This window comes from Delphinapterus leucas, chromosome 21, assembly GCF_059928025.1.
Source record: "Delphinapterus leucas isolate spDelLeu-1000000601 "Yukka" chromosome 21, BTC_Dleu_Yukka2, whole genome shotgun sequence".
NCBI classification, from domain to species: domain Eukaryota; kingdom Metazoa; phylum Chordata; class Mammalia; order Artiodactyla; family Monodontidae; genus Delphinapterus; species Delphinapterus leucas.
In genome coordinates, this window is record NC_143149.1 from 32272447 (window position 1) to 32285398 (window position 12952).

At 58.3% G+C, this 12952-nt stretch overlaps 1 protein-coding gene across 1 annotated transcript; it reads right to left on the minus strand.

Moving 5' to 3' along the window:
- Positions 1-8583: 8583 nt before the first annotated feature.
- NKX6-3 (NK6 homeobox 3) lies at positions 8584-12738 on the minus strand. Its single transcript, XM_022571421.2, has 3 exons — positions 12357-12738; positions 10373-10542; positions 8584-8847 (listed from the first exon to the last, which is right to left on the minus strand). Exons 1-3 carry the CDS (start codon positions 12736-12738, stop codon positions 8626-8628), a joined length of 774 nt encoding a protein of 257 aa, XP_022427129.1. The 3' UTR covers positions 8584-8625.
- Between the last annotated feature and the right edge of the window lie 214 nt (positions 12739-12952).

Here is a 12952-nt window from a genome sequence, read left to right on the forward strand (position 1 = left end):
CATGCTTATTAATTGGTATATGATTGGGCTCGGGCATATAATCTCATATTGATTTTCCCTCCGGACGCCACAGCTTTATTTGCTCACATCTGCCCTGTGTTTAATTGGTGCTTTGCTCTGGAAAGGAGGGATCTTATCGGCCGGTTTGGGTTCTTTTCCTGGGGCACACAGGCACACACACACCCTCACACTCAAGTCAGTGGCCCAGCCCGGCTGCTCCCTGCCCCTCCCTCAGTGAGCCATTCCTGGGGCGGGGTGGTGGAGAACGACCCAGAAGGGCCTTCTGGAGTCTTCCCGTCTTTACACTTTACCTCACGCGTTGTACCTGATCCCGCCTGCAGTGAAAGTGCCTGTGTGAGGCTTACTGGGGAAATGCTAGCTTTGGAGTCAGCCCTGGGTTCAAACCCACCTGCTCTCTGTGTGTGGCCTCGAGGCTAACCTATTGCATTTTTCTGCACTGCAGTACCTCCCTTTTTAAAATTTTATTTATTTATTTAATTGAAGTATAGTTGATTTACAATGTTGTGCTAATTTCTGCTGTACAGCTTGCAGTATCTTCTTTATCTGAGAAAAAGGCAGCATACCTGCTTTGGAGGATTCTTGGGAAATATGGGACAGTCACCACACACAGTGCCGGGCACTTAGTACGTGCTCAGTAAACAGTGGCCCCATTCAGCCCGTGCTGGTGTGAGAGATCATAGCCTTGTGTGCTGGGAAGAAAAAGAAAAAGGTGTCTCTGGCAGCCACTGTGTCCCCGCGGGGTAGGGAGCATGTGTCCCTAGGCCCACGGTGCAGGGAGAGAGGCTCTGCCCCGATGCACTGCTGTTACCACCCCCTTGTCTGCGGCCAGCACCTGGGCTGTGAGGTTTTGTTTTTCTCTTCTAACTACAGTCCCGCATCTGGGCGGTCCCGCACCCCACCCTGGGGTGTTCATAGCAAAGGGAAGACATAAAGGCCAGAGGTAAACACGAATTTCCTATTGACACAACATTAATTCTCCTGCTTGGACAGGTGAATGTGCTTTCACTCACTTTACCAAGATTAATGATGTGTGTTTGCCCACTAAGAGAGGCCTAATGAAGGGCCCTGAATGAGAGCCTTCTGGGTTGGCTGTGGGAAAGAGGCTGGCAAGCTGCTCTACGTGGGGAGCAACCAGCCTCTCCACCACTGCCAATATCACCACCTTCCCCCTGGAACGAGTAGGACGAGACAACTGTTGGTTTAAGAATGTGTCCTGGGGACTTCCCTGGTGACGCAGTGGTTAAGAATCCGCCTGCTAACGCAGGGGACACGGGTTCAATCCCTGGTCTGGGAAGATCCCACATGCCGCGGAGCAGCTAAACCCGCGCACCACAACTACTGAGCCTGCGCTCTAGAGCCCGTGTGCCGCAACTAGTGAGCCCATGTGCCACAACTACTGAAACCCACGCGCCTACAGCCCGTGCTTTGCAACAAGAGAAGCCACTGCAATGAGAAGCCCGTGCACCACAACGAAGAGTAGCCCCCGCTCGCCACAACTAGAGAAAGCTCGTGTGCAGCAACGAAGACCCAATGCAGCCAAAAAATAAACGTAAAAAAAAAAAATTTCCACGTATCAAAACACTAAAAAAAAAAAAAAAGAATATGTCCTGCCCCAGGGGGTTCTGATGGAGGTTAGCCCGCCCAGCCCGCCCCACCCCCGTACTCTGAAGCTCTCTTCCCACCTGTGCAAACTGGGTCCTCGCCCCACCTGCCCCCAAAGCTGTCGTCAAAGGTCGGGTCAGCCTCTGGTTCATTGCTCTGAAGAGTGACAGAGTATTGGAGGGGCCAGGTCAGGGCATCTAAGGTGGGGCTTCTGGGAGAGAAGCATCAGGACCACCGAGGATGCTCTGAGCCCTTAGGGCAGAAGGCTCCTGGGCCTGCAAGTGACTGGTAACAAGACTGGATCTGAGCAGCTTCTGTTCTGTTACTCGTAGACTCGGCACAGCTCAAACATGGCAAGAAGGGGCCTGCAGCTCGACTCTTCTCAGCAGAGCAGCACAAGACAGATGATAGAGGAGGCTGCAGGGGGTGGCACGGCAGGGGGTGGCACGGCAGGGGGTGGGAGGCAGTTGCTACTCCAAATCCTGGACTCTTAGGGTCTCTGGAGGATTTCCTCAGCCTTGGGGGTGGGGCGGACAGACCGCCCATCTCCTCCCAGGCAGCCTGAGACGGCAGACATGCCGCCACCCACCGGCCGCAACATAAGTGTGGCTCCCCACCAGGGCTAGGCGCTGCTCTCATCAGGAATCTGATCACGGCTCGGAAGAAAAAAAGCTGGGGATGGGAGGTTTAACCCAGTCCCTTCCTGTCACGAAGGATGGTCCATTACCGGGGGCCAGAGCCGAGAGAGGAGAGCTGGGGAGTAAAGAGAGGAAGTGCGGGGACAGCTGTCAAGGAAGGAAGGCTGGGAAACCCGAACCCAGGGCAGCTCCCCTTTGGCCATCTGTCCCCATGTCCCTACAGGCTCCCTGGCAGGGCCAGCCTATAGGCAAACAACAGGGGTAAAAGAAACATTTTTTTACGCCAATAGTGTTCTTTGAGCTGTAAATTATAGAAGCCCAGCTCAACCAGACTGAAGACAAAAGGGTGTGTCTTGTCTCCCGAAAAGGCTAGGCTTGGCTGAAACACTGTCACCAGTTCAGTCCCGCTCTCAGATCCTCTTTCCACCGGGCTGGTCCCTTCCCGGGCAGGCCAATGGCCAGGCCACTTGGCGCTCCAGGTAGAGAGGGAAGCGGGCACTCCCCAGAGCAACCTGGTCCTTCGCTCATTGGTCAGGACTGAGCCGCGGGCCCATCCCTGGACCAATCCATCACGTGACCAGGGAGGTGGCATTCACTGATTGGCTTAGAGTGGTGTCAATCATCCGTGCCCAGAGATGGGGGTGGGTCGGCCTGCCCACACAAGATCAATCAAAAAAATGGTAGGTAGGTTGTTCTCCAGGGTGGCCTTATCAGAGGCCGCAGGGGTCCACACCCGGCGAGCCCAAACCACAGAAGCGCGCTGTGCCCTTTTCCTCTTCGCAGAGGGGAAGCTGCCGTTTACTGGGCAGTGCAGAGTGCTCTACAGTTTTCCCGCAGCTGGGCTGCAGAGCCCTCTGCCCTGGCTGTTTCCACCGTGGCATGTGGTGCCCCGGCCAAAGCAGCGCTGGAACTGCAAGGCCAACGCTGCTTTCTCTTCCAGAACATAGAGGCAGCGGGTTAGCAAATTCCTTAGTTAGGGCAGGGTCTCTCCCAAGAGCCCTTGGAGGTTTGAGTGTATTAGATCTTTCCATAGTATCACAGGCACAGGACTGATGCCAGTGGCAGCAGGAAACCAGAAGTGTCCTGCCATCTCTCTGTCCTTCCTGAGGAAGAAGACTCAGACCCTTTGCACCTTTTCTTGCACCCCTGCTGCCTTCCCTGACTATGCGGGTCTTTGTCTCCTGGGCAGGAAGGAAAAGTTGTAGAATTCAGCGTGGGTCACAGAACAACTCAGGGAGAGCCAACGTGAATTTAAGTCAAGTTGGGCTTCTAAGATCACCATTTGCCAAATTTGTCCACTGCCAAGTCCTGGGGCACTTGTTAACCAGGCACATTCCAGGGCCACACCCGCCCAACTGGGTCAGAATATCCCGGAAAGGCCCTGGGTATCTGTATGTCTGACAAGGCCTAGCGTCAGGCAAGCTTAGGAGACTGCCTAAATGAATATTTTCTCTGGCTGTGGCGTATCTGCTCCATCCAGGGACACTGGCCATCAATTATAGAGCAGCAGAAACCATAGCAGGAAAAACGGCGTTCACTGTAATCGTGCACTGCAGTGCACTTGATCAGTGAGCCTTTGATGAGGGGACCTCATCTAGTCCTCTTGTGTCCTCTGTAACTTTCAGGTCCTCATACACCTGGCAGCTGACACAGCCCTGGCCTTAGAATGGAAAGACAAGGAGTTTTGACCTTGGGTACATAGATTCATAGCATTTGAAACCACGTAAAACACAGCTGGAACCTGACTGTGAGCAAAAGAAGAGATCGTTCTGGGGACAAGAAAGCAGGTGCTACGAGGCACACACAGCCCTCCCAGGCAAGGCCAGAGCCACCTCAGGTGCCAGACTAGGCTCAGAGAGGCCCAGAGCCGAGACGCAGGGCGGCAACTGTTAGCAGTGGCTGACAAAGGAGAAAGGGGGGTTTCAGAAGCACAGATCCCCGTGGGCATTTGGTGATGGGATAGAAAGCCCAACTTAGGCCAGTGCATCTCTATGTATCTAACAGTTTTTTGTTGAGCACCTAATTTGGGCCAGGCTCTGTGCTCTGAGAAAAGGAGGGTTGTCCATACACACTCACACGTTCATGCCCGCCGTCCATCTTCTCGCGCCTACAAACCACCTGGGGATCTGGCTACAAACGCAGATTCGGATTCGGGAGGGTTGAGATGGGACCTGAGAGTCTGCATTTCTAACAAGTGCCCAGGGGAGACTGCTGCTGCTCGTCCATGGACCATGTCTTAGGGTATCGAGGCTTCAGAGCAGGACGCATAGACCCACATGCCTTCAGGGATCAGGCAGGGGATGGGCCCTGTGGGGACCAGGCTGGGGATGTGCCAGGAAATCGTGAGGGTCACTCACGGGACCAGGCTTGCTCGGCCTACAGACCAGCTAAAGTTTCTGTAAATGCACTGTTCTGCCCCCCAAAGAAACACGTCTGCAAACTGAATTCAGCCCTCAGCATCTGACTTGACTCCGTGCCCCAGAGGCCAGAACCTCAGGTTTTTGGCAGGTAAATGAATCTGGTCACACACGAGGCCTTCCATAACCTCCCGATAGCAGCTGACCTGCCGGGGCTTGAGTACTTATAGGAATGGGCAGCTGTGACTTTGAACCTGCCTGTCCCACTGTGAAGAAGACCCGCTTAGGACTGGCTCTGCCGTTTCCTGGCAGAAGGAAGGAGAGGGTGTGAGCACGCCGATATGGGAATGCCCACCCCCTTTTACACCTTGCAGGTGATTTCAGTGCATCTTCTGCTGGGTCTTGCTGATAACCATATCAGCTTCACTTTACAGATGAAGAGACTGGATTTCAAGAGGTTACCTAACTTGGTCACGGTGACCCAGCGACTACTTGGTGACATGGGGACCCAGACTCGGGCCTGTCGGCCTCCACAGCCCTCTTGAAGTAACATAGCAGATGCTGTCGGGTGTCTGTATATGCCACGCATGCTCGAGTTCTGATCTTACAGAGACCGTGTGAGGTATGTATAATTACTCCCATCTTACAGATGAGCAAACTGAGGCTCAGAGGTTAAGTCACTCGCCCAGTGACACAGGGAGTGGTGGCACCAGTGTTCGAGCCCAGATCTAAATGAACCCAGTCCCCTCTGCCATGCTCAGGCAAAGACTCGGGCTGGCTGGTATCTGGGCTCAAATCCTGGGGGTGGCTGAGAAGGAGGAGGGATTGCCAGCAGTGAGATTTCAGTCCCCATTCTTTTCTTTGATTGTTGCCATCGGGATATGGCCATTCGGAACCTGCTAAGACACTGTCATCCCTAGCTTCAGCCCCGCCCTTCTCGGGACACGTCAGGTCTTTCCTACACTGGAAGCCACAAGCGGGAGGGCTGTGGATGGGGCAGAATCTTGCCTGCCTTGGGAGCCTCCTGGGCTGCTGGCAGGGCAGGACTCGGTCGCTCTCAGGAGCCTAGGGCTGAGCGTCTTTCTCTTTATTCATCCCACAGGAGAAAAGTTTCTCCTGTGGTCAGAGGGAAGTTGCCAGAAGCATGAATATTCTTAAAGTTGTGTAGTTTTCTTTAACTCAGCATATACAAGAAGGCCCTTTGTGACCAGGAATGGAGAAGGAGAAGGGGGGTGCTATGGCTTATGATTTCTTTATGATGGATGAAGTGAAATAGTCCTGAGTTCCTCCCAGCTACACACACACACACACACACACACACACACACACACACACACAAAACACACGAGTGTGCACGCATCCACAGAGGGCAAAATTTATCCAAATTACCCTCGGGCATCTGGGCCATTCACCTGTGGCTCTTCCCCTCCTTCAAACTGGGAATCTGGTCCCTAGATGAGGCCTGAGCAGTACCTCTTCCTCGCTTGGCCCCATACTTGGGAGCAGGGTTGAGGTAGGGGGACTCCAGGAAGGCTGGAGGCCTTGACTCAGAGGTTCCAGTGGCAGGTGTCCCAGAACTTGGACATTGGAGGAAGTTTTGTTTAGCTCAGCAAATGTTTCCTCGGCAGAAAAAATTTTCCCTCCACTTGATATAATACTGACCCCCGACAATGTGAATCAGACATGCAAGAATTATAGCTATAATAGAGTGTTAGGATTGTAATACACTTACGAAGAAGGCAAACGAGCCCAGTTTTCTTGTCCCTGGCTTCTCCCCACGCCTGCCTCATGACTTTGCACCTGCATTATGTTGAAAGCCTCCTCTGGCCAGCAGGCCCCAGACTCTCCTCAAAGTGCTCAGGAAATCCTGGGCCCCGTCTGGCTCACAGAGTTTTTCGTCTCTGTGGCTGTACCCGGAGGGTCCTTGGGTCCTCCCAGGTGGCCATCCGGCCTGCTGCAGCTCAGGACCCCCGTGTCAGCTTGTGGCCAGGAGCACACAGGGCAGGTGCGTCCTTATTTCCTTCCCACCTTACGTGGAGAGAGACCGAGTGTGGGTCTCATTGTGGAATGAGGATCACAGCTCAAAAGCATCCTATATCTTCTTGTTATGGCCCTCCATCCTCCGGGTCCAGTAGGGTTATTATGAAGCCTTGGTGCCGCTGTTTCCAAGAGGCCCCGAGCTGGGGTCTCCCTCCCACCCTCCTTCCCGCTCCAGGCCGACTGCACCAGCCCAGTTCTCCCACCCTTTGGGGCCCAAGGGACCACAGAAGGACTTGCTGGGACAGCAAAGGGGGCAGGCTGCTCACAGCTTGGAGGCCTTGCTGGAGCTGGCATAGATGGTTACAGTTGGAAGGTCCTGAAAGCACATCTCATCCCAGCCTCTGGTTTTACAGGAGAGGCCTGTAAAAGGCGCTGCCCCTCGCGGTAGGCGTGAGGGCCTGGGCGTCATCTCAGGTGGCCTCATCCCACTTCTGGAACTTGGTGTAGGTACCTTCTGGGCCTGTGTTTTCTCATCCATGCAAGAGGGTTTCCGGTGGGGTCACGTGACATAGTCGGGCCTTCCACGTGGGAAGAGTTAGTAGGTGTTCGGTCGTTGTCATTGCTGCTCTTCTCTGCCCCGGGATCTTTTCCTTACGGCGCCGAATTCCCCACAGATAATTTCCCCCGTGAGGCCATGAGCTCCTACAGGTCAAGGACCCTGCTGAGCCCCTCTCGGGCTTCTGTACTATGGCGCTGCCTGACGCACACCACCGAGACTCACCCACGCCTGCGGGCTTCCTGATTCCCAGAGCCCTGTCCCCTGGGGGCAGAGACGCTGCCCTCCGGAGGGGCCCCCCGGCAGCTGGCTCGCCTGGGACCCCACAGACAGTTTTTCGGAAACACATGAGCCATGGGGAGGTTTCTGGGACTTTTATTTTTACCCTTTATTTGTTAAAAGCCAGTGAAGATGGGCGACTGCTTGGTGCCTTTTGTGCTGCATTCCTCTAGGGCCTCACCCGCCCCGCCTGCTGCAGCCCCCGTCCTTCCCACCTGCTGGGCAGCGCCCTCCGCAGCACCAGCTCCAAGGCCAGGCTGCAGGGTGCTCCCGGGAAGGGAGGGTCGTGGGTTCCATGCGAGCCCCTCCCGCCAGGTCCTCTCCTCTCCTGCAGGGGTACCCCATTGGAGGAACAGGGGGTTCTGAGGTCCCTTCCTGCCCCGAGTCCCTCCCCGGCGGGATGCTCCCTTCTCTCTGGGGGTCCTGTCCTTGCACTGGCAGGCACCGAGGGGAGCCCAGGTGGGAGGCTCTGGGGTGCAGCATGGATGCCAGCGTTTCTCACCTTCTCTCTGCCTCTTACCCCAGTGGGCGCTTCTACTCTCTTCCCGTCCTGGGTTGGGGGATCCCCTCTGAGGGCAGAGTGGAGAAGGGATCACAAGAGGATAGCTCCTCCCAAGGGCACAATCCTTGAGTTGGGTGTCAGGGGTATTCCTTCTTTGCTGGGACCCATTTCCCCTCCCTGGGGTGGGTTTCCTCCCGCCTGGATTAGGTTTTGGGCTCTGGCCCCTCAAGTGGGATACTTCCTGTGCCAGGGTCCGAGGAGGGTCCCTGGACATGCCAGCTCTTCTTCTGCAGTCAGCCCACAGGGAGACGCTTGCCGGAGCCAACAGTTTCCCTGGGGGAAGGCTCCCCCGCCCCCACAACTGCCACGGTGGCGTGCCTGGGACCCCACAGCCAGTGTCCTGGCTGCAGAGCCTGATCGCTTTTCATCTACCTGTGTACTTAGAATCTGCAGAGCTGGCAGGGCCAGGCCTGGGCCCTCAGAGGTGCAAGACGGCGGAAGGTGTGCCCGGTCTCAGGACAAGTTCACGTCTCCCTCTTTGCCCCCTCCTCCCTTAGGAGACTGGCCTCCTCCCCCCCCTTCTTCCCCTCCATCACCTGCTTCTCCCCCTCCCTCCTCCCTCCTCCCCACTCCTCCCCCGCAGCCCCCGTTAGACTTTTGGGAACCGCGGGGACGCGGAGGCCGGCGGGGTCAGCCGTGCGCACCCAGGCTGAGCACGGAGAAGGCGGCGCGGTGCTTGCGGAGCAGCAGCCGGATCTTCTCATCGTCTGAGTCGGGGTCCAGCGGCTTGTTGTACTCGTCGTCATCATTCTCCGAGGCCGCGCGGTCCCCTCCCGAGGCCCGGGGCGTGGAGGACGAGGGTTCCAGGGCACTCTTCTTCCGCCACTTGGTCCTCCGGTTCTGGAACCACACCTGGGAGGAGAAGGGCCCTGAGGATCACGCTGGCACGCAGCGTGCACAGGGCTCCTTTGGGGAGGGCGGCTCCACTCGGTGGCAAGTATCCCCCTAGCCTCATCTTTTTGTGTGTGTGTGTGCGGTACGCGGGCCTCTCACTGCTGTGGCCTCTCCCGTTGCGGAGCACAGGCTCCGGACGCGCAGGCTCAGCGGCCATGGCTCACGGGCCCAGCCGCCCCGCGGCATGTGGGATCTTTCCGGACCGGGGCACGAACCCGTGTTGCCTGCATCGGCAGGCGGACTCTCAACCACTGCGCCACCAGGGAAGCCCCCCCCCCCCCGCCTCATCTTGATCGTAAAATAAATGGTTCAGCAATGGACTAGGCTGTCATAGTCACACTAGTTTTTTTTTTCTGAGGGGGGCAATAAAATAAAAATAAATGTGAGTGCAGCAGCCCTTTCATCTTAGCTCTAACCCTCCCTGCGGTGTATCTGCCTCTCCTTTGCCATCTGAGTACTTGGGTGGAAGGAGCTGACGTGCTTTTAACCTCACAGACCTCCACTGAGCTTCATGAATCATTGCCCCCCAACTATAAAAATAACACATGCTCATTACTGGACACAGAAGCGTGCAGAAAGGACCCAAAGAAGCGGAGTGGTACGGAAAGGGCTTCCTCTTAGACTCGGCGCTTCCTCTCCTTGGGAGTTAACATTGGCTGGAGGGAGCTGCCTGGGGGGGTGGCCGGCTGGAGATGCAGCGCCCTGAGGGAGCCCAGGCCGGGGTCCCCGGCTGCCCCTGTGCTTCCTTCTCCCCTCAAGCCCGTCGCCTTGTCACAGTGCCGGGCAGTTACAGCATAGCCCAGAGCTTGCTTCTTTTGGTGCCCCCCGCCAGAGGCCCTCAGGGAACAGTGAGCCTCAGAGTTGCCAGGGGTCCCCCCGGGAGCCTGAGGGGACAGAAGCTGCCTTACCCACCGAGCTCAGGCCCGAGGTGTGCAGTATGAGAGGCAGCCTTGCCCCGAGCTGAGCAAAGAGGCTCAGACTTCATGGGCAGGCGTGGGGGGGAGTTACCTTCACTTTCGAGTTTGGTGAACCAAGGTGGGCTCGTTTGCCTGGCTAACGGAACAAGCCTGAAGCCAGCTCTGATCCGGCCCAGAGGGTGCCATCAGCTCTTGAAACTTCTAGCCTCGACCGTGCGGAGGAGGGGAAGGCATGAGGTTAGAGCCCTCTAATCCAGGGTACTCACTTACCAGCCGGTGACCTGGGGCAAGAGGCTCGGCTGAGATTGTCTCTTCACCTGTAAGATGGGTAATAAGGCCCACCGCCAGGTTGCTGTGAGGTTTAAATGGGCTGCTACACATAAGGCTCTCAGAACAGGGCTCAGGAGATGACAGCCATTTGGCGTTAGGGTCATTATTACCGTCTCCAGGGTTAGGTGGGCAGGCGGTGCTCAAACACCAGGACAGCCTCCCACTGAGCTGCGGTTGCCAGGAGAGTGGGGCTCCTCGCTGCCAGGCAGACACCTTCTTGTCCCTCACACACTCACCTTGACCTGTGACTCGGTCATCCCCAGCGAGTATGCCAGCCGCGCCCTCTCGGGACCCGCCAAGTACTTGGTCTGCTCGAAGGTCTTCTCCAGGGCAAAGATCTGGTGCCCTGTGAAGGTGGGCCGGGTGTGCTTTTTCTTGTGAGTGCTGTCGCTCAGGGGGTCCGGGGCTGGTGGGAGGAAGGAAGTGTGCGGTTCGCAGGGTTGGGGGTGTCAGCCCTGCCCCGCCTCTCCCACGGGGTAAGCGCCCGTACGGAGAAGCTGCTGAGGTTGCAGGGGCACGGTGGCACCTCTCACCCAAGCAGCATACCTCCGCCATGTCTGGGTGGGCGGGGAATCCCGAGGGCGCCTGCCCCAGGTTTCAGCTGATCAGGGCCAGAGGATGCTTGGAACTGGGTCTCCTTGTGCAACGCCCTCACTACGCAGTGGCGCACCCACACCCCGAGGGGCGGTAGGAGTCTCCTCTGGGTCTCAGGGATGTTCTTTCAGGTCACCGAGAAACGGATTTAGCACCTTCCGCCCACCGCCAGGGCCCCAGGGGCCTGGGAGTTCCCCCACTTCCTTGCTCTTGAGATCCCATTTTCCAGGTTTTTGGGAAACTAGAACCCTAAGCTCCAAGTTACTGCTCTCCCCTGCCACCAGGCCTGGGAGTCATGTGGCTTCAACCCCATGGAGAGTCTGGACGCGGAGCCTCAAGAACTGACCCCTGCCCGGCCAGGGCAGCCTCTCGGGAGCTCGGCGGGGGTGGGGGTGGGTGCGGATAGGGACCAGGGGAAGCAGAATGCCCACGTGCAGGGCCTTGTGCAGTGCAGCCGACCCTCACACCCCATGTCCTCACTTTACAGGTGAGGAAGCCGAGGCACAGAAAGGAGATGAGGCCTCCTGAGAGGCTGTCACCCTCAGTCCCCCCGCCTTGTGTTAATCCAGCCACTGACTCAGATACTTCCCTGTGTGTATACGTGCATTCAGGGTTGAAGAGCAGGGGTGTGGAAACGGGGTGCGTGTGGGTAGGGGGACATGGAAGTGAGAGACAGGGACAGCTCAAGACCTAAAGCACCCACAAACCAGGTTATAGAATAGCTTCTAAGAGGTGAGGTCTCGGCCCCCTGTGGGACTCGCCATGTTTCAGGCTGACGAGGGGTGTGAGGGTCCCGAGCAGCATAGTGGGCGGAAGGCAGGTGTGCTTCGGGCTTTCCTGGGCCGCCCCAAGCCCCTGTGCCAGTGGAGGAGCCCCCAGGTGGGACGGAAGTGGAGGCCCCCTCTGCCCCTGCCTGATCCGGGCCCAGGGGTGGTTCCTGCAGCCACTGTCACTCCCCCTGCCTCCCGGGTGACGCTCCCCTGCCTGTGCACGACCTGCCACCTCCTCCAGGTCTGACTGGCATCCTGGGGGCCCCGGACCAACTCTCTGAAAACCATGGTTTGGGGATGGGTGGGTGAGGTCCCCCGACAGCGGGGGCCCAGTGGGGCTGGGCTCAGCGGCTGTTTGCAGAGGCTGGGTGGTACGGGTGCTGTTGTTGACATAAACCCCGAGGAGGGAAGCAGGCCCCCTTGATGGCAGCGGGACCGAGATGGGTTCAGGGTACATCCTGTGTCCCTGAGTGCTGCCGGCGCACGCGCGGGGGGCTCTGGGAAGGTGATGCAGTGGCAGATTCTCGCTGGGGACGGCATTTGCCTGCTTGGACGAAATTGGTGACACGGGCTCTGGGCGGGAGACGGAAGGTAAGCAGGACCGTACACAGGGTGGGGGTGAGCCGTGTGGTCTCCTGGGACCCCGGCTTCCCCAGGAGGGCAGCTGGTGAGGAGTGAGGGCGGGGGTCAAGACGCCCATCCAAGCGAAGCCGGGGTGGGAGGGGGAGGGGAGGAGCCTGTGCTGCGCCAGGTGGAGGGCCGGACCCTGGGGTCTGCCCCAGGCTGTCGGATGGCGGCCGAGGACCCCTGTGAGCATCCGTTCCCATCCCCCGTTCCCCCCTCTCCCCGTACTCACTGTTGCCGCACGGCCGCCCACCTCGCCAGTCCTGGCCCGTGTCCGCCCAGCAGTTCCGGGTCCGGGTGGGGTACTCGTTCCCCGCCTTGGAGAAATTCCCGACCTGGGGACCGTAGTAGACCCCCTGGGAGCCGAGCCCACCGAAGCCGGCCACGTGGGTGTAGCCGGAGAGGAGGCTGCTGTTCGGCGCGGCCACGGGCCTGCTGAGGATGTCCGTGATCCCGTGCGGGGTCCCGGCGGGCAGCTGGGGGCCCAGCCCCTGGGCGCTGAGCTTGTAGAAGGAGTTCTGCACAGAGTACTGGCACACAGGGGCCTTCACCTCCGAGAACTGAGCCAGCGGCGCGTTGTTCAGCAGGAACGGGCCCTGCAGGTTGGACTCCATGGCCCCGCCAAAGGGCCAAGGGGAGGTGGGAAGCCCAAATCCAGACCCCTAGAGCCCCCGAGCTCCGGCCCAGAATCCCATGGCAGCTCCGGAGGGTCAAAGCTGCCCGAGCCCCAGGCTGCCCTCCCACCCAGGCATCCAGCCCAGCCCTTGCCCGGGGCCGCGACCACGTCAGCCGCGGGAAGTCAGGTGCTCCCAGGGCAGGTGCGAGCCC

Bases quoted from the DNA above. Each gene is read 5' to 3' on its own strand.
- NKX6-3 (XM_022571421.2), bottom strand. From the start codon at position 12,738: ATGGAGTCCAACCTGCAGGGCCCGTTCCTGCTGAACAACGCGCCGCTG. The intron at 10,543-12,356 runs GTGAGTACGGGG...TCCTCCCACCAG, and splicing joins TGGGCGGCCGTGCGGCAACA to CCCCGGACCCCCTGAGCGAC. The intron at 8,848-10,372 runs GTGAGTGTGTGA...TTCTCCTCCCAG, and splicing joins TGACCGAGTCACAGGTCAAG to GTGTGGTTCCAGAACCGGAG.